The sequence below is a fragment of the Hemitrygon akajei genome, unplaced genomic scaffold (genome assembly GCF_048418815.1).
Source record: "Hemitrygon akajei unplaced genomic scaffold, sHemAka1.3 Scf000052, whole genome shotgun sequence".
Lineage (NCBI taxonomy): Eukaryota > Metazoa > Chordata > Chondrichthyes > Myliobatiformes > Dasyatidae > Hemitrygon > Hemitrygon akajei.
Window position 1 is genome coordinate 795157 of NW_027331938.1, and position 27710 is coordinate 822866.

A 27710-nucleotide genomic window follows, 5' to 3' on the forward strand; every position below is an offset into this window, starting at 1 on the left:
TCAATCGGGTTCAACGTCATTCCACTGAATGAAAATGTTTCCACAGATCCCAGTGTGGCCTGAGCCAGTCCATGATTCTGAGACTCAAACAGGTAGTGCAATGTGTTCAGGAGGCTCCTTTTACCAGCTTCACTCCATGTGTTTCCACTCTGGCGTTTAACCTCCTCCTTCACCCAGTCAATCACCCGGCAGGTTGTTTCATGAGGAAATGGACCCAGAAACTCCACCAGGCCCCGAGCTGTCATTGGGGAGGAGAGACCAGCAACGAAACGGAGAAATACCTCAAATCGCCCATCTGTCGTGCTGTGGACATCAGTGAGGAATTTCAGGATATCCCCGGGATGTGGATTCAGGAATTGTGCGACTGCAGCTACAAACTCTTGGATGGTGAGGTGTGGGAATGTGTACACCACGCTCTGGGCAGAATCCTGTCTCTCCAAAAGCTCCATCAGGAACCCGGACAGGAACTGGGAAGGCTGAAGATTGTACTTGATCAAATCTCCATCTGTAAACACAATCTTCTTCTCGGACACTCCTCTGAAGGCCATCTGACCAACCCTGAGTAACACATCACGGGGGTTCTCAATCTCACGGCCATGGTTTTTCAGGATGTTGTAAATATAGTAGGAGTACAGTTGGGTGATGGTCTTGGGAACTCGCCGTGGGTCCCTGACTCTTTGTGTGAAGAAGGGGCCCAGTGCCAGAGCGAGGATCCAGCAGTAGGAGGGGTTGTAGCTCATGGTGTACAGGATCTCGTTCTCCTTCACATAATTGAAAACAGCTTCCGCCACCGTCTGATCTTCAAAATGTCTGATGAAATATTCCTTCCGTTCCTCATCAACAAATCCCAGGATTTCAGCCCAGACACTGATATCCGCCTTTTCCAATAAATGTAACGCAGTGGGGCGGGTGGTCACCAGCACTGAACACCCTGGGAGCAGCTTGCCCTGGATTAAACTGTACACAATGTCAGACACTTCACACCACCACTCGGGATCTGGGCACTGGTGCTTGGGTTCTGTATCTCTCCAACTATCCGCAAAATCGATTTTGTGTTTGAATTCATCCAAACCATCGAATATAAACAGTAATCCCTCTGGGTTCTTCCAGACCTCTCTCAGGAAATTCCCAAAGTAAGGATACTGATCCAGAATCAGCTCCCTCAGGTTTATTCTACAATTAATGGTGTTTAAATCTCGGAATTTGAAACTGAAGACAAACAGGAATTGTTTGTATATTTTCCCCATGGCCCAGTCATAAACAATCTTTTGTACCATCGTTGTTTTCCCGATCCCCGGGACTCCGGCCACTGCTGCTGAACTCCCAGATTTGGATTTACTCCGGGAAAAGCTGCTCTGGAATAACTGATCAGTACGGATTTTTTCCAGCTGTCTGCGGAGTTGTTCCTCTCTATAATCCTCATGGTCTCTGCCTCTTGCCAGCAGCTCATGTTCCACCAGTGTCCGATCTCGAACAGTAGAAATGACCGTGAGCTCAGCGTAACGATCAGCCAGCTGGAAAACCTTCACCTTCTCCGTCATCAGGATCGTGTTCACTCTCAGTGTTTCAGTTTCTGCCCGCAGAGTCTCCTTGTGTTTCTGTTGAACATCTTCCATGGGAACAGAGAACATATTCAAAACGTTAAATGGCTCATCTGACAAAGAACTTTATAACGGTATTTCAGCATTCAGTGTTTGAGATTACATGAATAAATTCAATGCTTCCATGGATATTAGGACAGAAAGTAAAATTATGTTCACAGACACGGAATTGACAGCAATGGATGTCCCTGAAAATGTCCAGTCCTATGTTCTGGTTCTAGTTATTTGTGAAGGTGAACATTCCCCTGATTGCACTTTCTGAGGAAGCTTAAACAAGCATCACTCCCCACTAACATCTTAACTACATTCTACAGAGGCGTGGTTGAGAGTGTGCTGACCTTTTGCATCACAACCTGGTACTCCAGCTGCAGTGCTGCCGACAAAAAAGCCTTGCAGGGGGTGGTTAGGGGAGCAGAGAAGGTTATTGGGGTCTCCCTACCTTCTGTCCAAGACCTCTTTCAACGTCGATGCCTCCAGAAGACACGGTACATCATTAAAAACCCCTCACACCCTCTCCATGAACTGTTTGTTCTTCTGCCATCAGGTAAACGTTACAGGAGCATCAAAACTAAAACCACAAGGCTACTAAACAGCTTCCTCCCACAGGCAGTCAGACTGCTAAATAGCTGCTCTATCTGACTCTGCTTTGGACACTTTTAACTTGCACCGGACACTTATAACTTGATTTAAAGCGACATCTGGCTGTTGTGTTTTACTATTTATTGTTGTGTTTATTATTTAGTGTTGCGTTTGTAATGTTATGGTTGCTCTGCTCCTGGGAAACACTGTCTCATTCTACCCTGCAGAGCTGATGTACGGTTGGAATGCAATCAAGTTTTTGAATCTTGAATATCCTATTGCAGTCCTGACTGCACTCCCGTTACAACAACATTTCACTATATTTAAGGCATTGTTTGCCTCATTAACAGACGCTGTTAATGTTGATCTGGTGTGGAACTATGGAGAGCAGGACACTGTGCATTTTGGCCGATCTGCACACTGGGGAGTCACAGGTGTCCACTGCTCTTGCATCAAAACAGGAGCAGAATACGCGGGAAATACTCAAGTCGGGCAGCCTCTGGGGGAGAATCACAGTGAAGTTGCGAATCGATAACCCATCGGAATGACAGGAATGAAAATGGGTAGTTTTCAATCGCAGTGATAGAGGATTGGTGGAAAGATGGAATCTGTGTTAATGGAAGAAGCCACAAGGGTCTGTCTCAGTGATGTACATCGTGTCTGTGGAAGAGGGTGGTGAGGTCTTGGCAACTGCTACTCATCAGTCTTGCTGTGGGGGTGTGGGGCTCTGTCTAATGAGGCCTCCGTCTGTCAGAGTCGACCATGGATGTCCTGCCCCTGCAAGCCGAGACACTCCGATATGGAGAGGAAGCTTCTGCCGATGTAGCAAGCTCCCTCTCTCCATGCATCTGATGTACACAAAGGAACGACATAGACTGACACAGCTTGGTACCAGAGGTGTCGCAGGAGATGCCAGTCTGCGTTGAACACCATTTAACACTGACACAGGGACTCCAGCTCCAGGCTTTTCCCACTGGGTTTACTCCTAAACTCTTCCCCATGAGGGGTTACAGTTACAAAGCAGTGGAGTTTTGAGATCAGAGTTTTCTTGTTCCTGGGTGAGCTGCCAATCACAACCAACAAGCCTCATCTGCCCAAAGCGACTGGTTGTAAGGCACCAGTAACTCGCCTCTGCCCCTTCTCCTGTCAGAAGAAACGCTTCCACCGGGATTAGTGGCTAAACCGCACGTGAAGGCCAAGAGCTGGGCAGAGGCTACTCGCCACTGGGAGCATTTAATAGGTCGTGGCAGCTCATCCGCACTGTCACCTCCCTACCCCCGGTTATAACAATCGTAAGCAACCAAGGGGCACTGTATTATTGACAATGAATCGGTAAATTGGTTTATTATTGTGACATGCACCACTGTAAAATGGAAAACCTTTCTGCATGTGATCCAAATAGATCATTACATCACATCGGTGCAATGAGGTTGTACAAGGAAAAATGGAACAGAATAGTTCAGGGAAACAGTGTTTCAGTTGCCGAGAAAATGGAGTGCAGGCAGACGATAAGGTAGAAGGCCAAAGGATCATTGGGAGGTCAGCGTTGAGTTTTATTGGGACTATGTTCCTAAACTGTAGAAATCAACACCTTAAACTACAGTACTGTGCAGAAGTCTGAGGTGTATATTAGGACTGACACATTTTGTCTTTTATTTTCTAGTTTGCACTTTATCCCGTTGTGATGCGGTTTGAACGGCATCGTCTGGATGAAAGGTGCTTTATAAATAAGTCATTATTATTATTATTATTACTATTACTATTATTATTATTATTATTATTATTATTATTATTATTATTATTATTATTATTATTATCATCATCTTAGCCTAAACTGGTAAAACTTGAGGTACAGGCATCGCCAAGCACACTCATGTCTCAATTGATAGGAGATTTCAGACTATTCTCGTGGTGTATAGTGTTATGGGTTTTTGAAGATTTACACAAGTATCGCCGTGTGGGCCTAATGTATTAATACTATTCTGTAAAGCCTTTAGGATGATACCAGTTATCGATATTACGATTGGGATAAATAATATCCTGTTCGTGTTCCATAGTTTTTCATTTTGCCCTTTCAATTCAACATATTTCTGGTATTTTTTTTTACTAATTCATTTCTGTAAGTTATGTGTATTTCGAATGGCTATATATATTTAAAAAGTTGCTTTTGCTTGTTTAACCTGTAAAATTACATCCGCACGCAGATCATGTATTATCCTATCTGAAATCATGATCGGCCGCAGTATGATATGAAGGACTGTAACTATAAAAGTGGAGCAGGGTTGTACTTATTGTAAGTTATCTTGTTTTTCATCAGTTGTAGTTCAAGCAAGCTTTTTGGAAATGTTGTCCACCACTTGATTGTGCTTGTGCAAGTCATGAGATTCAGTTAAATTTCTGCAGGATGTTGTAAAGTGTTGGATTGTTTCTGGTTTCTCTTGTAATTTTCAGCATTTATCTTCCTGAATCTATTGGTCATTTATTCTTTATTATTGATAACTACATGTGTCAACAACCTTGTCCTGTATTGCTACAATGATCCCTACTGTTTCTGGGAAGAAGTCTCCAACTCTGAGCCAGGGGCTCGACGCTTCCTTGTCGACATCTAATCGGCTCAGATCGTGTGGATGTCCTCCTTGAGGAGTCAGACTGTTCCATTCGTTAACATTTTCTACTTTTATGATAGTTTCTTCACTTTTATGGGTTATGCTTTCATTTACATTCAGTGATGTGTACCCCTTATCAGATTTGCATATGTGTGTATGGAGTGCTGAATCCTGCTTGCGTTATGACAATGTGTCAATAGAGCTAATTGTGAATTTCAGAAAAGGCGAGATGAGGGAACACGACACACCAGTCCTCACAGAGGGATCTGATGTGGAAAGAGTGAGCAATTCCAAATTCCTGGCTGTCAATATCTCCGAGTATCTAAGCTGGACCCAATATATCGATGCAGCTACAGAGAAGGCACAACAGTGGCTATATTTCATCAGGAATTTCCAACATCACTCGAATATTTCTACAGGTGTGACTTGCAGAGCATTGGAACTGGCTGCATCACCGTCTGGTTCACGAGGATCGGAGTAAGGCGCACACTCAAAGATTCAGGAGCAACTTCTCCTCTGACATCCAGTTTCTGAATGGACATTGAACCCATCGATAGTGACTCACTAATCTCTTTTTTATTTCTATTTCTGCACTACTTATTTAGTTTAATATTTCATATAATCACACAGACATGCACAATTTCCAGGCCCTGAAGCCACTTCGCTGCTCAGCCAGATCCACCGTCTGACAGGCCACATGTCTCGCATGGATAACTCCAGGTTACCGAAAGCAGGTAACCTCAGGGCGAGAGAGATCGTGGTGCCCCGCGCAGGAGGTACAAGGACCAAATTAAGCAGAGGCTCTCTCAGCTAAATATGGTCAACGTGTGGCAGCCGCTGATCCACGGAAAAGCCAGGAATTCTGAGGAACCCAGAAGAACGACTGCTGAAAAGAAGAGGGGATGAAAGAAGGATCCAACTACCCAAGTGCCTGCATCCCAGCTGTCCCTCTGTCCCAGCTGCTCTCGAGTCCACAAACCCAGAATTGGCCCCTACCGTCACCAACAATCGTGTCGTCATCCAGTACCACCACCCCCCCCTCACAGACACACACACAGACACACACACACGCACACACACGCACACACACGCCCACACACACACACACACACACACACACACACACACACACACACACACACACACACACACACACACACACACACACACCTATTTGGGAAGAGAACAGGATTTAGGGTATGTTTCATGATCATTAATGCTTGGTGGAACCCCGGAATGTCCATGCCCTCAAACCCTTTTGTTCCCCGGATCTGGAGTACCTGGTGCTGCTGTGTAAACCTTTCCGGCTGCCAAGGGAGTTCCCGGCTGTTATTATCACAGCTGTGTAATAACAACATCCCCCAGTTGTGTGTTATTGTCACAGAGGGGAGATGATTTCCTTCATAAATCAGTCAGGCCTTCCCAAACCGCAAAATTTGTATCAACAGTTCTGTGTGAACAGCACTTGCCGTGTGACCGACTGCTTACATTGCCGGTGATCAGCAGGAGCTCAAGAAATTCAGCTCCGATCTGTGCAAAGTTATCCAGGCAGCGAAACGACAATACAGAGATCGTATTCAGGCACAGCTCTCCACTAACAACACACACAGCTTATGGCAAGCTCTGCACCCCAATGCAGACTTCAGAGCTAAGTGCAGTGGTGCTGCCAACATCGCTGCCTGTCTCCCAGAGGATCTAAGTCTCTTTACGCTCGGTTCGATATCGCCAACACTGAGACCCCGAGGAGAGCCGACAAAGCGACCTGCACATTGGTCATCTCTGAGGCTGAAGTTCTAAGGTGTTTCCAACGAGTGGACAGTCACAAGCCTGCAGGACCGGACGGCGTCCCAGGGCGGGTACTCAGGATGCGTGCGGCACAACTGGCAGGTGTATTTACAGATATTTTTAATCTCACCCTCTCCCAGTGTAGAGTTCCCTCCTGCTTCAAATCATCCACCATTGTTCCTGTACGTAAAACCACTAAGGCAACATGCCTGAACGTCTGGCGTCCTGTCGCACTCACGTCAATGATAAGCAAATGCTTTGAGAGACTGGTCAAGGACTGCATCTGCAGCTTGTTACCACCCACACTGGACCCCCTACAATTCACCTACCGACACAACCGATCAACAGATGACACAATAGCCACTGCTGTGCACACCTCCTTAAACATCTGGAGAAGAGGGATGCTTATGTGAGAATGATGTTATTAGACTACAGTTCAGCATTCAATACCATCATTCCCCCCAGGCTCGACAAGAAGCTCAGAGACCTCGGCCTTCACCCTGCCTTGTGCAGCTGGGTCCTGGATTTCCTGTCAGATCACCAGAAAGTGGTAAGAGTGGGCTCCCTCATCTCTGCCCCCCTGACCCTTAACACAGGAGCCCCTCAGGGCTGTGTCGTAAGCTCCCTCCTTTACTCTCTGTATGCGCATGACAGTGTCGCCACCCACAGCTCCAATCTGCTAGTTAAATTTGCTGAAGATACTATATTTATTGGCCAAATCTCAAATAATAACGAGGCAGCCTACAGAGAAGAAGTCACCACCCTGACACAGTGGTGACAAGAAAACAACTTCTCCCTCAATGTCGCAAAAACAAAGGAGCTGGATGCAATGTTGCAAAGACAAGAGGAATGGAGACGGGCTAACCCCGATTGACATCAATGGATCTGGGGTTGAGAGAGTGAACAGCTTTAAGTTCCTCGGCACTCACATCACTGAGGACCTCACGTGGTCTGTACACATCAATTGTGTGGTGAAAAAAGGCACAACAGCACCTCTTTCACCTCAGACAGAACTATAGAACCGTAGAACATTACAGCACAGAAACAGGCCTTTTGGCCCTTCTTGGCTGTGCCGAACCATTTTTCTGCCTAGTCCCACTGACCTGCACCTGGACCATATCCCTCCAAACCCCTCTCATCCATATAACTGTCCAAGTTTTTCTTAAATGTCAAAGTCATCCCGCATTCACCACTTCATCTGGCAGCCCATTCCACACTCCCACCACTCTCTGTGTGAAGAAGTCCCCCCCACTGTTCCCTTTAATGTTTTCCCCCTTCTCCCTTAACCCATGACCTCTGATTTCTTTTCTCCCCGAGCCTCAGTGGAAAACGTCTGCTTGTATTCCCTCTATCTATACCCATCATAATTTTATACACCTCTATCAAATCACCTCTCATTCTCCTATATGCAAGGGGATAAAGTCCTAACGTATTCAAATTTTCCCTGTAACTCAGTTTCTCAAGTCCCGGCAACATCTTTGTAAAAATTATCTGCACTCTTTCAACCTTATTAATATCCTTCCTGTAATTAGGTGACCAAAACTGCATACAATACTCCAAATTCGGTCTCACCAATGTCTTATACAACCTCACCATTACACTCCAACTCTTATACTCAGTCCTTTGAATTATAAGGGCCAATGTACCAAAAGCTCTCTTTATGACCCTATCTGCTTGTGACGCCACTTTTAGGGAATTATGTATCTATACTTCCAGATCCCTCTGTTCTACTGCCCTCCTCAGTGTCCTACCATTATTTACCTTGTACTAACTTGGTTTGACCTTCTGAAGTGCAATACCTTACACGTGTCCGCTTTAAATTCCATCTGCGGTTTTTCAGCCCATTCTTCCAACTGGTCCAAATCCCTCTGCAAGCTTTGAAAACCTTCCTCACTGTCCACTACACCTCCAATCTTTGTATCATCAGCAAATTTGCTGATCCAATTTGCCACATTCTCATCCAGATCATTGAGATAGATGACAAATAACAATGGACCCAGCACTGATCCCCGTGACACATCACTAGTCACAGGCCTCCACTCAGAGTAGCAATCCTCCACTACCATTCTCTGGTTTCTTCCATTGAGCCAATGTCTAATCCAATTTACTACCTCTCCATGTATACCTAGCGACTGAATCTTCCGAACTAACCTCCCATGCGGGACCTTGCCAAAGGCCTTACTGAAGTCCATGTATACAACATCCACTGCCTTCCCTTCATCCACTTTCCTGGTAACTTCCTCGATAAATTCTAATAGATTGGTTAAACATGATCTACCACACACAAAGCCATACTAACTTTTTCTAATAAGTCCCTGTCTATCCAAATACCTGGAGATCCTATCTCTTAGTATTCCTTCTGATAATTTGCCTACTACCGATGTCAAACTTACCGGCCTATAGTTTCACGGCTTACTTTCTGAGCCTTTTTTAAACAACAGAACTACATGAGCTATCCTCCAATCCTCTGGCACCCGATCCATGGATATCGACATAATATTTATGCCAGGGCCACTGCAATTTCAACATTTATTCTCCTTCAAGGTCCGAGGGAAACCCCTGTCAGGTCCTGGGGATTTATCTACTCTGATTTGCCTCAAGACAGCAAGCACCTCCTCCTCTTTAATCTGTATAAATTCCATGATCTCTTTACTTGTTTGCCTTGTTTCCATAGACTCCATTCTAGTTTCCTTAGTAAATACAGATGCAAAATACCCATTTAATATCTCTCCCATTTCTTTTGGTTCCATACATAGCCGACCACTCTGATCTTCAAGAGGATCAATTTTATCCCTTACTATCCTTTTGCTCTTAACATACTTGTAGAAGTTCTTAAAATTATCGTTCAACCTGACTGCCAAAGCAACCTCATGTCTTCTTTTAGCCCTCCTGATTTCTTTCTTAAGTATTTTCTTGCTCTTTTTATACTCCTCAAACATCTTATTTCCTACCTGTTGCCTATACATGTTATACATCTCTCTCTTCTTCTTTATCAGAGTTCCAATATCCCTCGATAGCCAAGGCTCCGTATTCTTATTCGTTTTGCCTTTAACCCTGACAGGAACATACAAACTCTGCACTCTCAAAATTTCTCCTTTGAAGGTCTCCCACTTACCAATCACATCCTTGCCAGAGAACAACCTGTCCCAATCTACGATTTATAGATCCCTTCTCATTTCTTCAAACTTGGCCCTTTTCAGGTTTAGATCGTCAACCCGAAGACCAGATCTATCTTTATCCATGATCAAGTTGAAACTAATGACGTTATGATCACTGGAACGAAAGTGTTCCCCTACACAGACTTCTGTCACCTGCCCTAACTCATTTCCTAATAGGAGATCTAATATTGCATCCTCCCTAGTTGGTACATCTTTATATTGTTTTAGAAAACTTTCCTGAACACATTTTACAAACTCTAACCCATCTAGACGTTTAAAAGTATGGGAGTCCCTATCAATGTGTGGAAAATTAAAATCCTCTACAATCACAGATTTCTGTCTCCTGCAGTTGTCTGTTCTCTCTTTGCAGATTTGCTCCTCCAATTCTCGCTGACTATTAGGTAGTCCATAATACAACCCTATTAATGTGGTCATACCTTCCTGTTTCTCAGCTCCACCCATATGGCCTCAGTAGACAAGCCATCTAATCTGTCCTGCCGAAGCACTGCTGTAATATTTTCCCTGACTAGCAAAGCCACCACCCACCCTTCATCCCTCTGTCTCTATCACGTCTGAAACATTGGAACCCTGGAACATTGAGCTGCCAGTCCTGCCCCTCCTGTAGCCATGTTTCAGTAATGGCTATGATGTCATAATTCCATGTGTCAATCCAGGCCCTCAGCTCGTCTGCCTTTCCCACAATACTCCACGCTTTGAAATATACACACCTCAGAAGATTATTACCACCACACACAACCTTGCTATTTGTGACTTTGCATGAACTACCAACATAATTTATTTTTACCCCCGTTCCACTATCTGCTCTGGCACTCTGGTTCCCATCTAGTTTAAACCCTCCCCAATAACAGTAGCAAACCTCCCTGCAAATATATTGGTCCCCTTGTAGTTCAGGTGTAACCCGTCTCTCTTGTACAGGTCCCACCTGCCCCTGAAGAGGTCCCGATGATCTAGAAATCTGAAACCCTGCCCCCTCCACCAGTTTCTCAGCCACGTGTTCATCTGCCAGAGTATCGCACTCTTACCCTCACTGGCATGTGGCACAGGCAGCAATCCAGAGATTACTACCTTCTGTGTCCTGTTTTTCAACTTCCTACCAAGCTCTCTGTACTCACTCTTCAGGACATCCTGACTCTTTCTACCTATGTCATTGGTACCGATGTGTACCACGACATCTGGCTGATCAGCCTCCCACCTCAGAATGCTGTGCAGGCGATCAGAGACATCACTGACCATGGCACCCGGGAGGCAACATACCATCCGGGAGTCTCTGTCACGACCGTAGAATCTCCTGTCTGTACCCCTGACTATGGAGTCCCCTCACTACCGCTCTCCTCTTCCTCCTCCCTCCGTTCTGCACTGCAGAACCAGACTCAGTGCCAGAGATCCGGCTGCCGCAGCTTGTCCCAGGTAAGCCATCCCCCCCCCCCCCCAACCAGTATCCAAATTGGTATACCTATTTTGGAGGGGAATGGCCACAGAAGAACTCTGCATTAACTGCCCTTTCCCCTTCACTCGCCTGACGGTAACCCAATTACCTGTGCCCTGTTCCTTAGGATTAACTACCTCCCGGAAGCTACTATCTATGAACTGCTCAGTCTTTCGAATGATCCGGAGGTCGTCCAGCTCCTGCTCCAGTTCCCTAATGCGGTCTGTTAGGAGCTGCAGCTGGATGCACTTCTTGCAGGGATCGCTGTCAGGGACACTGGATGTCTCCCTGACTTCCCACATCCTGCAAGAGGAGCATTCCGACATCCTGCCTGGCATATTCTCTAGTCTGAACAAAAAAACAGAAAAACAGATGGTTGAGATGGTTGAGAACGTTTGGGATGGGCCTCTAAATGCTAACGGTTTTCTATAAGGGCACAATTTTGTGCATCCTGACAGGCTGGATCACTGCCTGGTATGGGAACTGTACTTCTCTCAATCGCAGGACTCTGCAGAGAGTGGTGCGGACAGCCCAGTGCATCTGTATGTGTGAACTTCCTACTACTAAGGTCATTTCAGAGATAGGGGGTAAAAAGTGCCCGAAGGATGATTCTGGACCCAAGTCTCACCAAGTACAAATTGTTCCAGCTGCTACCATCCGGTAAATGGTACCGCAGCGTAAAAGCCAGGACCAACAGGCTCCGTGACAGTTTCTTCCACCAGGCCATCAGACTGATTAATTCACGCTGATACAATTCTATTTCCACAATTGTATACATAAATACAGACTCACGGCACACACTTTACTGTAATCGTGCTGCTGGCGCAGAAAAACAATTTTCACGACATGTGTCCATGATATTAACCCTGATCCTGAAAATTTTTATCTGGCTGTTGTCTCATTTTTTTAGATCTGTTATTCATCATCCTCATACTGTCCTCGTTCATATCAATCCAAGTGCACTCCAGTGCACATGGTGTTTTCCAGAAATTGCTATTTAAATTCTTTCTTTTTTTTTGCATATTTTCCAGATCTTTTTCAGACCAGGATATTTTACCAAAATTATACGTCAATATGGGCACAGTGAGTGTTTACTACCTTCGTTATATTTTTACTGTTCAGTTCTGTTTGGCAGATTTTTCTTGATCCTTGATGTAAATTCAAAGTTTGTTCAGCCTTGCAGTAAATTCAGATTTTCTTCAGTATTGAAGTAAATTTTGTTGGAAGGTTTTCCTTTATCACACTATTATCTATTTTCTTTGTTTATTGATATCCTAAATATACGTTTCATATTCTGTTGCATTGCATCCCGATGCTCTGTTTGATATTCTACCGGCTCTATTGCAACTTTCTTTATGTTTAATCATGTTCTGTACTTTCCTAGTCTGAAGTTCATGCTTATATATTTGGAAATTAGTTCCAGTATTTGAATTGTTTGTTTCAGCTTTACTGCTGCAAGAGCAAATAATTTCAAATCATCAATGTATAGCTGTGTCAAGGTATAATTCGTATTTTTTTTCTGATTAGATACCTGATTTTTGTCTGTTTCAGTAAATTATGAGTGGGCTTAAAGCTAGACAAAACCATAGTGGGCTTAGTGAGTCGCTCTGGAAAATCCCTCCATTTATTTTGATAGTGGTCGTTGTTCCTCTGTGGTTGTTAATAGGATGATTATTTTACGCGAATGTTTCATCAGTTGTAGAAATTTCACAAGTATTGTATGAATTTTATATATATTTAGAACTTCTCTAAACACACGAGGAACAGAATCAGATGTTGTTTTTTGATTGACAATATAACACTGAAAGTTTTCTGCTTTCCACAGGGTTTGAAATAGAATTACATAATCTGTTATCTGTTGTTCAAACCCGAATGGTATACTGTCTGCTCTCCTGTGAGTATATTGTGGTTATCTAAGTTGTTACCTGAGTTGTTATTAGTTACGAGATGTACAATGCTATAATTTTAGATATAAAATTGTCTTATTATTATTAAGAGCCAATAATAACATAGTAGGTGACCATTTAGTAGTCTTATAAATGCAGAATAAAGCTGTCATTGAGACTGGTGGTACATACCTTCAGCCTTTTATATGTTCTGCCCCATGGGAGTATGACAGAGAGGATGTATGAGGTGGGTTAGGGTTGTAGCAAGGCTTTGCGTCGGGTTTGTTTCTTGCCAGCTTGATTGAGTTCCTCCAGGAGGTGACAAAGGTGACGGGTGAACTTACACATGGATATTGTCTACTTGTATATTGCTAGAGTGTTTGACAAAGTCCCACATGGGAGGCTCATACAGAATATTAACATGCTTGAGAACTGTGGGGAACTGTCCTGGCTGCCGGGGACACAAACTGGGAGAAATACCTTGGCTGGCGGGTGGTGAATCTGTGAAATTATTGTCATAGACGGCTGAGGAAGACACTTCACTGGGTATATTTAAAATGCAGGTCGATATGTTCCTGATTAGCAAGAGCGTCGACGTTTACTGGGATAATGGGGTAGAGAGGAATTGAAGAGCAAATTCACTGAGCCGAATGGCTTAATTCTGCTACTAGGTCTTATGGTTTTAGGGAGCATCTGGAGTATTGTGTTCACTTCTGATTGTCCAGCTCTTGGAAGGATTGGAGAGGGTGCAGAACAGGTTCATCAGGATGTTGCCTGGGTTCGGTGGCATGTGCTACAAGTAGAGGTTTGATAAACCTGGTTTGTTTATTCTGGAGTTAGAATAGAGATCTGACTGAGGTGTACAAGTTTGAGAGATATGAGTCTGGGTCGACAGCCTGTATTTTGTTTATTTTTTACATATGACTGGTGTCTAATACCAGAGGGCATTTGGTTAAGGTGAGGTGGGGTAAATTTACAGCAATTGTGGGTAGTTTTTTAACAGAGTTCTGGGTGCCTGGAATTTACTACCTGAGTCAACATGGCTTTGTGAAGGGAAGGTCATGCCTCACGAGGCTAATTGAGTTTTTTTGAAGTGGTAACAAAAAGCAATTGATGAAGGTACGGTGGAATATGTGGTCTAGACGGATTTTAGCAAGGCATTTGACAAGGTCCCTCACGAGAGACTCATCCAGAAAATCATGAGGCACGGGATAAGTGGAACCTTGGCTGTTTGAATAAATAATTGGCTCACAGGAAGAGAGCAGAGGGTAGTAGTGGAAGGATAGTGGAGTGCTGCAGGGATCTGTCCTGGGACCCCTGCTATTTGTGATTTTTATAAATGACCTGGATGTAGAAGTGGAAGAATGGGTGAGTGAATTTGTGGATGACATGAAGATTGGAGGAGTTGTGGATGGAGCTGTAGGTTGTCGAAGGTTACAAGAGGCTATAGACAGGGTGCAGATTTGGGCAGAAAAGTGGCAGATAGGGTTCAATCCGGATAAGTGTGAGGTGATGCATTTTGGAAGGACAAACCAGAATGTTGAGTGCAAGTTTAATCGTTGGTTACTTTAGAGTGTGGATAAACAGAGGGACCTTGGGGTTCAAATCCATACATCCCTTAAGGTCGCTGCACGGGTTGATAGGATAGTTAAGAAGGGCTATGGGATGCTAGGCTTCATTAATAGGGGGATTGAGTTCAAGTGTAGAGAGGCCAAGTTGCAAATCTACAAATCTCTGGTGAGACCGCACTTAGAGTATTGCGTTCAATTTCGGTCAGCTCATTATAGGAAGGATGTGGAAGCTATGGGGAGGGTACAGAGGAGATTTACCAGGATGTTGCCTGGTTTGGAGAACAAGTCATGTGAAGCAAGGATAGCAGACCTGGGACTTTTCTCTTTGGAGCGTAGAAGGATGAGAGGGCACTTGATAGAGGTCTAAAAAATTATGAGAGGCATAGATAGGGTGGATTGCTAGTACCTGTTTCTCAGGTCACCAATAGCAAACACTAGAGGGCATATGTACAAAGTTAAGGGAGGGAAGTTTAGGAGAGACATCAGGGGTAAGTTTTTTACAAGGGGTTGTGGGTGCCTGGAACAACTTGCCAGGGATGGTGGTGGAGGCTAAAACATTAAGGGTATTTAAGAACCTCTTGGACAGACACATGGATGAAAGAAAAATAGAGGGTCACGGGGTAGTGTGGGTTTAGTACTCTTTTTAAAGGAATACATGGGTCGGCACAACATCCAGGGCGGAAGAGCCTGTACTGTGCTGTAGTATTCTAGTGTCTAGAGTCTAGTGACTAGGGTCATGTCGGAGGCAACTATGTTATAGATGCTCCTAGTTATACATGAATGTGCAGGAAATGCAAGGAAATGGTCAATAATATAAGAAAGGATACCAAAGCTTTTTTTTTTCTTCCCCAGATATATAAAGAGTGAAAAAAGGGAGAGGGTCTATATCGGACCACTAGAAACTGCTGTTGTAGCTGCAGTAACGGGCGAAAAGGAAATGCCAGACAAACTCTGTGCAAGTCACTGGCAGAATTCCAAAAGGTAAAGATCATCAGCGAACAGAATTGCGTGTAGTGCTATTACAAAGGAAAAGGGGCTTGGAAGGTGAAAGGTCTGAAGATAGAAAAGTCACCTGGACTGGGTCATACAGTGTATCAGAAGCCTGCCTAGGGTGTGTTGGGATTCCCAGAGCGTTAGGACCTGGAGTGAAGGCTTCATCAGAACCAACAGCTGGATTAATAGAAAAATATATTGTAGAATATTCAGGCTGCAAACAGAGATTCTTTGAATTGTTACTTGAATCCAGAGATCAGCGAATGATTAATGGCGAATTTTGATTCCCAGGTTTTGCCAAGTCACAGACTAACAGTTGAGATGTGGTTTGAACTGTGCGTTTCATCACTCACCGATCAGTTGAGTGGGTAATTCCGATAAACCTTGGGCGATGTTCATGTATTCCTGTGAATCAGGACCTGTTTAAATATTTAAAAAAACATCCATGGAAACAGAGCTAAAATAATTAAAATAACTGAAATGTTTATCTGAATGTGCCTTTGTGTTTAGTGCGTGTTTTTAACATACCGAGTTCCTGTATTTCCCTCAGTATTCTGTCCAACTTCGGTAATTCAGTCCTCCATGTCACAAAGGATTCCCACATCGCCCTCCGGGCCTGGAAGCCTTTGCCCATCACCAAACTGAGGAAGAGTCTGGAACTCTCTGTCCGGTTTCCCTTCTCTGTCAGCTCAGTGACTTTCTACAAAAGGAAACAATGGACTTATTGTGGAGCAGACAGACAGACATGGAGAATGTGCAGGAAAGTATCTGTTCATGGCCCCAGTAGCTTCAGAACAGATGCAGTCACTGGGCTGTTGCCTCATCCTCTCTGGGTTCAGTCATTAACAGAGAAACAGTAACTGAAGGAAATTCTAAATCAATAGTGTGTAAGAATAAGGATTTACTGACACCCTGCAGTAGATGCAATGTGATTAATTTCCTCGATCTGTCAATGTGCAGCATTACATCAACAAGATGTGACAACAAGAACGGAAGAGAGTGGAGAGAGAGAGCAAAAATAAATGGATGGCGGGCATCACTGAATCGTGGCTGACAAAAGTTTATAGTTGGGTGCTTAAATCCAAGGATAAATATTGTATCGAAAGGATACGCAGGTAGGTGAAAGTGTTGTGTCGAAACTGCTGTCATTAAAAATGAAAAGTCCTGAGAAAGAGGTGATGTCGGATTAGACGATGTGGATGTTAAGAAACTGCTTAGGTAAAATGACCCTGATGGAAATTATATACAGGCATGTTAACAGTAGCCAGGATGTGGGCTACAAATTACAACGGGGGAGAGGAGAGGCATGGAAAAAGGTCAATGCTAAAATTGTCACGGGGAGTTTCAATATCCAGTTAGCTTTGGAAAATCAGGTCGGTGCTGAATCCCAAGTGAGGGAATTTATAGAATGCCAATGAGATGGCTTTTGAGAGAAGCCTATGGTTGAGCCCACTATAGGAAAGGCAGATCTGGATTCTGTGTTGTGTATTGAACCAGATTTGATTAGGGAGCTTCAGCTAAAGAAACCCTTAAGAGGCAGTGATCATAAAATAGCAGAACTCAGCCAGCAGGTTGAAAGGGAGAAAGAAAAGTTAGAGGTATCAGTGCTACAGTAGAATAAAGGAATTACCTCGGCATGAGAGAGGAGCTGGGCAATAATAAATTTGAAAATGACATTAACAGGGGCAATGGCAGAGCAGGAATGGCTGAAGTTTCTCGGAGGACAAACAATCACAATGATGAAGAATTATTCTAAAGGGAGGATGATCAACCGTGGCTGACGAGGTAGTCAAAGCAGCAGAAAAGCAAAGGAGAGGGCACAGAGTATTACAAAATATAGTAGAAAGCTGGAGGACTGGGATGTTTCTACAAACCAACAGTAGGCAATTAAAAAGCCGTAAATAGAGAAAATATGAAATATGAAGGTAGGCTAGAGAATAATGTAAAATAGCTTACCAAAACGTCCGTCTGATATATGAAGATTGAAAGAGAGGAGAGTGGATATTGGGCTGCTTGAAAATGACAGTGGAGAGGTACTGTCAGGGGACTAGGAAATGCCGGAAGGTATTGGTCGGCATTTTGCGTCAGTCCTCACTGTAAAAACACTAGAACGTGCCAGATATTTGAGAATGTCCGGTGGCAGAAGTGAGTGTATTTGCAATTATTGCGGAGAAGGCGCTTGGGAAGCTGAAAGTTCTGAAGATAGATGAGTCCAGATCAACTCACCCGATTGCTTCTGAAGGAGGAGGCTGAAGAGATTGTGGAGACATTAGTAATGATTGCTCAAGTATCACTAGATTTTGGAATGGTTCCGGAGGACTGATCATTTTAAACTATAGGCCAGTTAGTCTGATCAGAGTTTGGGAAGATGTCAGCAGTCGGTAATTGAGGATAAGGTTTCGGGGTATTTGGACGCACATGATAAGAAAAAGGCCAACATCCATGGAAGGGAATCTTGCCTGACAGAACTGTTGGAATTTTTTGAGAGAACAGCATGCTGGGTCGACAACAGAGAGTCAGTGCAAGTTGTTTACTTGGACTTCCCGAGGACTTTGACCAGGTGTCCCACATGACGCCGTTTGACAAGGGCCGACAGTAGGACAAGAAAGACACTGGCATGGATAGAGGATCCAAGATTTTCTCCAGACAGATTTGTCTGACTGCCAGGAAGCACAGAGTGGGAACAAATAGGGCTTTCTCTGGTCGAATGTTGGTGACCAGTGGTGTTCTGCAGTGGTTGGTTTTGGGACAGTTTCTTTTTCCGTTATGTCAATGAATTGTAGGCTTTATGGCCATTATTGTGGGCGTTACGAAGATATGGGGAGGGACGGGAAGTGTTGAGGAAGCAGGGATTTCGCGGGAGGACATGGACCTATGAAAAAATGGACACATCAGTGGCAATTGGAATGTAGTATAGTGAGGTACGTGGCCATATACTTTAGCAGAAATAATGAAGACGTAGACTATTTTTGAATCTAGGAGAAAATTCAGAAATCGGAGTTGTAAAGAGTCTCTGGAGACCTGGTGCAGGATTCCATGCAGTTTGAGTCTGTGTTCGGAAAGGCAAATACAATGCCAGCATTCATTTCGAGAGGATCAGAATAGAAGAACAAGCACTGGCCAGATCGCACTCGCATATTTTGATCCCCTGATCAGAGAAAATATGTGATGGCGTTGTGAAAAATCCAGAGAGGCATCTAAACGAACAGAACCAGTGACATTAAACCATATTTTGATGGGAATGGTTCCTGGATGCACCTGTACTGGCCGGAGTGTGGAAGGATGAGGGGGGAATCTAATTGTAACCTGTGGAATATCGAAAGGCATTGAGAGGAGGTGGAGATGATGTTTCTAAGTGGGGGAGTCTAGAACCAGACGGAACAGCCTCAGATTAGAGGGACGTCCATTTAGAACAGAAATGAGGTGATTATTTAGCCAAGGAGTAGTGAATCTGTAGAATTCATTAGCACTGACAGCTGCGGAGACCAGGTCATTGGGTATATTCAAAACAGAGGTTGGTACCTTCTTGACTAGTCTGGTCAGCAAAGTTCACTGGGCGAAGGCAGGAGAATGGGGTTGAGAGGTGTAGTAAACCACCCATGATGTAATGGTGGAGCAGAATCGATGGGCCTAATGGCCAATTGTGCTCTGATGCTTTATGGTCTTATGATGTGTAAAGACAAAAGAAGATTAAGAAATGTCAGTGCGGCTATCTTATAATGGAGATGGTTACTGCCTGGCACTCATACCGTAAAATGGTAATGACTTCCTGAATGCAGGCATGGGTTTCCTGAGTAACTGAGGAATTATTAATTAAACATTGAATAGTCTTCAAGCAACACACACCTATGATGGAATTAAGGTAACTGAATATGGATGGGCTTAGGACATCGCTCTGAGAAATAAGAGAGGCAGCGTTTAAGGGTCGGCACAACATTGTGGGCTGAAGGGCCAGTACTGTGCTGTACTATTCTATGTTCTGGATCTGAATGATTGATCTCCTAGAACAGTTACCAGCAGGGAATTGGAAAGCTTTTCCATAACACGAATAATGGACAACAATTATGGAATAAATCAGCATAATTCCCTGATGGTCTACTGCACTGTAAAATAATCCATCAGTTTCACTGCTATCAGGTCTGAGGAGTTACAGTTGTGAAAGAAATTTAACCAGTAAAACAGACGTCCCCAGATGATGAATTTATAGATGAGCAAAATATTTACAGATTACCTCTTGCCTTTGGATAATGCCTGTGTGATTCATTACATATAACGCCAATGAATCCCAAAGAGAACAGAGTCACTGACGGGTGTAACGCACTTGATTTTCTAATACCACTCATGGCTGAATAGGTCAGATCTAGGACAAGACCATCTCTGTTTGTGAGCTCCAAGGAGAGGGACCTGAAATGGTGTGTCCCTGTCTCTCATTAGTCAGATATTCAGCAAGTTAGCAGATTTTTTTTGGTTTGTCCCTTCCCTTTCAGGAAAACCTATTGATCTCCTTCCCTTTCAGGACAACCTGTTGATTTTTTGGGATCGTGAGATATCAGCTAGATCACCAGATTTATGTTTTGTGCTTTCTTCTGCCCTTTTAGATCAAACTATTGATGTTTGTGGTCATAAGATATCAGCTTTGTGCGTGATCTTTCACATCTAATCAATCTCAGAGTTTTTCGAGGAAGTTACCAGGAAAGTTGATGAAGGCAAGGTTCTGGATATTGTCTACATGGACTTCAGCACGGTATTTGACAAGGTCCTGTATAGGAGGTTGGTCTAGAAGATTCAGTTGCTTAGCATTCAAGATAAAATAGTAAACTGGATTTGACAGTAACTTTTTTGAATGAATCCGGAGTGTCACTATAGACTGTTGCATTTCTGTTTGGCGCCTGTATATCGTGCAGTGTCACGGGGATCGGTGCTGTGCCTGTTGTTGTTTATCATCTATATCAATGATCTGGATGAAATTACGGTTAACAGCATCAGCAAATTTGTTGATGACTCCAACATTGGGAAGGTGCAGTGGACAAAGAGGAAGACTACACGAGCTTGCAGTGAGATCTGGACCAATTGGAGAATGGGTTTTAAAGGGGCCGATGCAATTTAATGCAGACAGGTGGAAGATGTAGCACTTTGGATGGACCAATCAGGGTAGATCTTACAGAGAGACCGGTAGAGCAAAGTGATCTGGGAATACAGGTACATAAGCCTTTGAAAGTGGCAGCAAATGTTGATAGGCTCTGAAAGAAAGTTTCTTAGCGCATTAACCTTGGTAAATGAAAATATCGTGTACGATATGATGTTGTATAAGACGTTGGAGAGGCCTAATTTGAATATTATGTGCAGTTCTGCACACCTACCTGCTGGACAGATGGAAATAAGTTTGAAAGATTACAGAAAAAACATTGCAAGGATGTTACCCGGACTGGAAGACATAAGTTATATGAAAAGAGTGAACTGATTAGGACTTTATTCATTGGAACATGAAAGATTGAGCGGAGATCTGATAGAAGTGTACGCAATTACATTGGGATATAGATAGGATAAATGCAAGCAGGCATTTTGTACTGAGGTAAAGAGGTACTCCAACAAGAGGTTATCACTAAAGGGTGAAAGGTGAAAAGTTCAAAGGGTTCAAAGATGAAACCTGTTTACTCAGAGGGTGGTGAGAGTGTGAAACTAGCTAGCAGGGCAAGTAGTGCAAGTGGTTAAGAGAATTCTGAATAGATGCTTGCGTAATGAGCGTATAGAGCGCCATGGCCCGGTGCAGGTCAATGGGAATAAGTAGATTCTGTAGTCAGGCATGCAATAGATGGGCCAAAAGGCCTGATTCTGCACTGTACTTTGCTGTGACTATGACAAGTCAGCCACACATTGTTTGGGAACTCACGGAACCAAGACAAGCTGTGGTTAGCTGGTTTCCCTCCCTCAGGTACCGCAGTGAAGCCGGTTGGCCCAATTGACAGTTTAAAACTCATCCTGGATTAATGAGATGAGGTGAAGCTACCCGACGGTTCAGCCAAGATTTGAAATTAGTTTCAGACCGAATGCCTTTTGGAAGTCCAGATATGCAGCCACTGCTCTTACTTCACACTGATAAATACAGCAGGTGATACAAGAAAAGGTGATGCTAAACCTGCAGTTCCCAGTGCTCCCCACCTTAAAAACTGAAACCAGATCTGCGAGAGACAAGTCAGAGATCAAAGTCTCCATTCCCAAGTCGATCTCCTAAAACGTGCAGGAGATTAATGTTGATCACTATTCCCACTGATACCAGCAGATCAGTGACAATACACGAACTGCACTCACCTCATTTTCTTCTCTGCTGAAATGTCCCTCCTCTGTCAACTTCAAACCCAGTCTCTCAACTTTTTCTTCAATTGCTTGTTTGAGTCTGTCTCTGTAGAACTTTGTCAGTTGGTACAGTCGATATTCCTCCCCCTGTGCCAGGAGGTCGGAGATTGTAAACTCTGGCTCTGTGAATATAAAAAGGAAAATGTTGGCTTGAACTCAGATATCCCTCGTCTCCACCGCTCGCACCCAACTCAACAAAAAAACGTGTCTTGAACCTGCCTACAGATACAAAATTGGATTATTTCTCCATCTCCAACACCATCACACTGAGCACGGAGTCCCCCTACGGCTGTGTGAACAGACCACTGCTGTTCACTCTGCTGACCCACGACTGTGCTGCAACACACAGCAAGAACGACGAGTCAGCTTACAGAGAGGAGGTGCAGCAGCTAACGGACTGGTGCAGAGCCAGCAGCCTGTCTCTGAATGTGAACAAAACAAATTTCTTGGTGTTCATCTAGCGGAGAATCTCACCTGGTCCTTCAACACCAGCTGCATAGCAAAGAAAGCCCAGCAGTGTCTCCACTTTCTGCGAAGGCTGAGAAAAGTACATCTCCCACCCCCCATCCTCATCACATTCTAAGGTGGTTGTATAGAGAGCATCCTGAGCAGCTGCACCACTGCCTGGTTCGGAAATTGCACCATCTCGGATCACAAGACCCTGCAGCGTATAGTGAGGTCAGCTGAGAAGACCATCGGGGTCTCTCTTCCCGTCATTACGGACATTTGCACCACACGCTGCATCGGTAAAGCAAATAGCATTATAAAGGATCCATGCACCCCTCATACAATCTCTTCTCCCTCCTGCCATCTGGGAAAATGCACCGAAGCATTCGGGGTCTCACGGCCAGACTATGTAACAGTTTCTTCCCCCAAGCTATCAGAATCCTCAATACCCAGAGCCTGGCCTGACACCTTACTGCCCTATTGTCACGTATATTATTTATTGTAATGTCTGCACTGTTTTGTGCACTTTATGCAGTCCTAGATAGGTGTGTAGATTAGTGTAGTTGTTGTGTGGTTTTTTTCTTTTCCTCTGTTGTTTTTTACGTAGTTCAGTCTAGTTTTTGTAATGTGTCATGCAACACCATGGTCCTGAAAAACGACTCATTTTTACTATGTACTGTATCAGCAGTTATGGTCGAAATGGTAATAAAAAAGTGACTTGACTTGACTTGAATCTAACACTTGCCTTAAAGCCTACCCAACAATGTTCTAGGCATTACGTAATAGAAGGACCACATTTAATATAAACCAGTCCATCCCCCATCCGACCCATTCACCTATTTAAATTTGGATGGGCATAAATGTTGGGACTGTTGGTAATATTCGCTTCCCAGAGATACTCTCTCCATCCTGGCGAATACATTTCCCCGATACACATCCCGGAAACACACTCCTCATCTGGACAGCTGCATTTCCTCCAATTCACATCCTGGAAATCCTCAGAGCAGGTAGTACATTTCCTGTAGTGGGGTAACGGCTGCCCAGTGCACCACATGTACCACACCCACACATTTTCCCTCTCCTCTGACCAACCCTCCAACAAGGCCTCACCTTTACCCTCCACCCTGCCGCATTCTCTGAGCACATCACCCTCATATTTCACTCACCCGCTCCTTCTTGGGGACTTGACAGTTCCGTGTTCAATGAGCTTCCGAGCTGACAGACAGTCGCCTCACTTGTGCCGGTTCCAGGGTCCGGATCAGTGTCTCTGACGTCACTGTCTCTGGGCTGACAGACAGTCGCCTCACTTGTGCCGGTTCCAGGGTCCGGATCAGTGTCTCTGACGTCACTGTCTCTGGGCTGAATTTGCTCCTCCTCCTCTGCGGCCGGACCGCATTCCATTGGGACATCGCTCTCAATTTGACCCTGCTTTGGTACCTTGCTTCCCGTGTCCAGATCATCTTCCCTCGATGATCCGCCTGGTAAAATCCTCTTCAGTCTTTTCGCTGCTCGTTTCAATTTCCCACCTGAAATAAGTGATGAATTGCAGGTTATACAAGTATGATTTAGATCTGAGCAAAACTGATTCAGATTGCAATGGAGCCGAGACTCTGGCTGACCAGATTTGGAGTGAAGCTATGCTGGTTAATGTGAACCGTACATCCTGTCAGGTGACCATCCCGATAAGCCGGTGACTGGACACATTTACTCCCAGTAAAATTGCAGGATAGGCACAGTAATACCAATCACAGCAGTTGAACGCACGGATGACCACGGGATCATAATGCACCGGTGTCCGGTGATCCTGGGAAATATCACTGTGATTATCTTCCACAAGTTAAAATCTCCCTCGGTCACTAACTGTCCAGTAGTCTGTGTCACACAAAGACCAGCAACGGGATTACACATGGTCCAGTCTGCTGGATCACACATTCTCCAGTTGCTTTGTCACACGAGGGGCTGGAGACTGGACAAGGGGACTGGAGTTGCTTTCTCCAGTCCCCTTGGTCACCAACTGACCATTCCCTTGAGATGCACATTGTCCGGTCCCCTGGGTCGCAGGCTGAACATTCCCTTGAGATCTATGCTGACCTCTCCCCTGGTTCCCATCTTCTCCCCCACCTGCTGATCGTCATGTAACAACTATGCATGTCATTGGCAAAGTCTTGGTTATAGAGCTTTGTGTGTAGTTGCAGTTGCTAATCTATAGGATGGAGGTGATGAGGCTGGAAAGTATGAAGTGAAGAATGAACACTACGGTACTGGACTAGGGTGTTGTTTTTTGTGTTATATGGTTGGGCTGGGACAGCTTGCTCTGGAGCTCAGGAGCTTGAAGCGTGACCTGACACATACACACACACACACACACACTCTCTCACACACACACACACATACACACACACACACACACACACACACACACACACACACACACACACACACACACACACAGTAATCAGGGGTGCAGATAGGGTAGATGGTCACAGTCTTTTTCCCCGTGTAGGGGAGTCTGAGACTCGAGGGCAGAGATTTAAAAGGGACCAAAGGGGCATTTTTCCACGTGGTGGCTGATGGGTGTAAATTACATGCATCCAGAGGAGGCCGAAACACAAATAAAATTACAAAATTGAGAGCATGTGGGCAGGAAAAAGGGGAGAAGTTTACGAGGGAAATTTGGGAAAACTGCAGGAAAATGAGACATTTAGATCAGCATGAATTATATGGGCCGAAGGACCCGTTTCCAGGCTGGAGAATCGTTTTTTATTCCAGCTGGAATCTCAGATTTGAGCACAATCACAATGTCTACAGGTGACAGAGACATTTGGTCATTGGTTATGCCGGGCTTTCTAGCCAAGATCCTGGGAATTTAAATTCAGGTAGAAGATCATATCAAGAGGGAGATATTTAGAAACTGAGGTTCACCATTTCTCCACAGCCCAGACATTCACTGGGGTATTAAAACTCCGAAGCAGGTCACAAGTGTATCTACAATGAGCTGCCTCCTGTTCCTCAGCCATTCCCAGCACCGGCAATGATCACCGCTCCGCTACAGAAAACAGATTTCGGTGACACCCCTCCTCCTTTGCGTAGCAGGCAAGAAAAACCAGGGGGGAGTTGGTAGCTTTCCTTCCAAAACCTGAAATGCTGTGTTATCATAGAATCTCGGAAATCCCGGAATTGCTCCTATCATCTGCTTCTGAATTTTATAAATGAAAGTTGAAGATGTCTTACACATCAGGGCCTGTCTGGAGGTGAAACGGACCCTGACCCTGAACATTCACATAAACGACAAGATCGCTGTCACATTCCTGTCTGTGTTTCACTCACGACCACATGATTCAGGAGCCCCTGCTCCTTTCACTCAGCTGAAGCTTTGTATGATGAGCGGAGTGATTCGACCATTACTGGTGTCAGGTCCCTGCGCTGGAACTGTTGGGTTGATCAATTACTCAAGGCCGCTTTACCAGTGGGATAAATGACACTGCTTGATGAAACTTTTCTATGCCCTGTTAACACCTGTGTCAGTTTTTTTCATCTGAACTATTGTGTACAAACGCGATAAAAGTTTAATTCAAAGATCCCTGTGATCATACCTTTGTCCATTCTGATTCTGACTGACGATTGTTGATTGTCGTCGTCTTGTTTACACTTTGGTCGCTCTGCAGGACAGCTCCACCTGCTGGTGATGCTCTAAATTTCACAACAAGTAGACAGTGAGTCGGAGAGTACGACTACTTTGCAAATATGACAGTATTTCCAACCCCTGTAGCATTTGGCATGGGGACCAAACATTCCCTGTTAGTAACCACTTCCACACCATATCTGTCCACTGATACCTGGGGCATCTACTGACAGAGTCACAGAGCAATAAAATGCAAATTCAGAGCGTTCAACCCAACGAGACAATGCCAACCACAGTGCCCACTGAGATGGTCACAATTTCCTGTGATGGGGCCATCTCCCTTCTGGCCTCTTCACTCCATCTACACACCCCAACTGCTTTTTGAATTATGCAACTGCACCTGCCTCATCCACTTCCTCTGGCTGTTTCCTCCACATGATCCCCAACATCTGCATGAATCCGCTGCTGATCAGATTGGGTTTGCAATCTCTTTACCAGCCCCTGTCCATTTAGATCCCCTAGATGCTACGATAATCTTCTCTGTGAACAGCAACTACTAATGTTGTGCATTCTGCGAACTTACCTGTCAAGTAATCCTTGTGCAACAGCATCAAGTCATTGCTATAAAATAACGAATATCAAAGGTCCCAAATTGTAGCCTCACGGCACACCACTATTTACTCGCCTCCATTGCGAGGAGAAACCTTCAACCACCACTCTTTGCTTGCTACCTTGAAGCTAATTTAGAATACATCCAATTTGCTCTCTCCGGACAGCATGGGACCTGATCATCGAGATCAAGCTGTCATGTGACACCTTGTCAAAGGCTTAGCTGAACTCCCATGCACAACATCCATGGGAACATAACTTTGAATTTCCACCTCTGCTTAATGTCACGTTCACAGGTTCTGATAATGTAATTAGCAGAAAAGTACTTGATGAGGCCAAGGTATGTCAATGTAAATTATGGGTTGCCATGTGCTAGTTAGGACTGAATAAAATGCAGTGTTGGGATATTTTGCTTTATAAATGGTCTGTTCTCAGCAGAGGCCTACGCGACGATATATTCGAGGGTAAGTATATCACTGCAGATTGCAATAGCCAATGGGATCAAGGGCATGTTGCTGCAGTTCATGGTAATTCCACATTTCTACAATCACTACAACACGACACACTTGGGGCTTCTTATAAAGGGATGAAATCGTCAACGCATTTTAAGATGATTATAACGTAACAAGGAAACATCAGAACTAACCAAAAGCTTCTTCAGATGATGCAGGACCTTCAAATGAGCAAAGACTGAGAGAATGTGAGTGACTGTAAAGAGCTGGGCCTCTGAAAGCACATTAACAGACCTGGAGTGATTGCAACTGGGTCTGACCGAGGCATTCCACCTATTTCGTACCTTCCTTTGTAAAGATATGTAATGTTTACAGGACCAGTGTTCGAGTGAATGAGACTCACCAAACTTTCTCCTGACTGAATCAATGAAAACTCTGAGTCAGAGGGTTCTCTTCAGTTGGTACTCTCAGTCCTCGGGCTGGTTCACTTGTCGCTGTTCCCTCGTTCTCATTCGTGGCTTCTTTCCAGCTGTGGGCTTTTCTTCCAATAAATCTCTCACCGCAGGTCTAACTTTAACCAGAGAGATAATGAAGCGCATT

The 27710-nt window shown here is 44.4% G+C and overlaps 1 protein-coding gene across 1 annotated transcript; it reads right to left on the minus strand.

Moving 5' to 3' along the window:
- Positions 1–27676, minus strand: LOC140721196 (uncharacterized). The gene is made up of 7 exons (XM_073036055.1): positions 27514–27676; positions 26021–26117; positions 21936–22102; positions 16155–16326; positions 15980–16045; positions 1440–1609; positions 1–24 (listed from the first exon to the last, which is right to left on the minus strand). The coding sequence occupies exons 2-7, from the start codon at positions 26028–26030 to the stop codon at positions 1–3; spliced, it is 609 nt and encodes a 202-aa protein (XP_072892156.1). The 5' UTR covers positions 26031–26117; positions 27514–27676.
- Between the last annotated feature and the right edge of the window lie 34 nt (positions 27677–27710).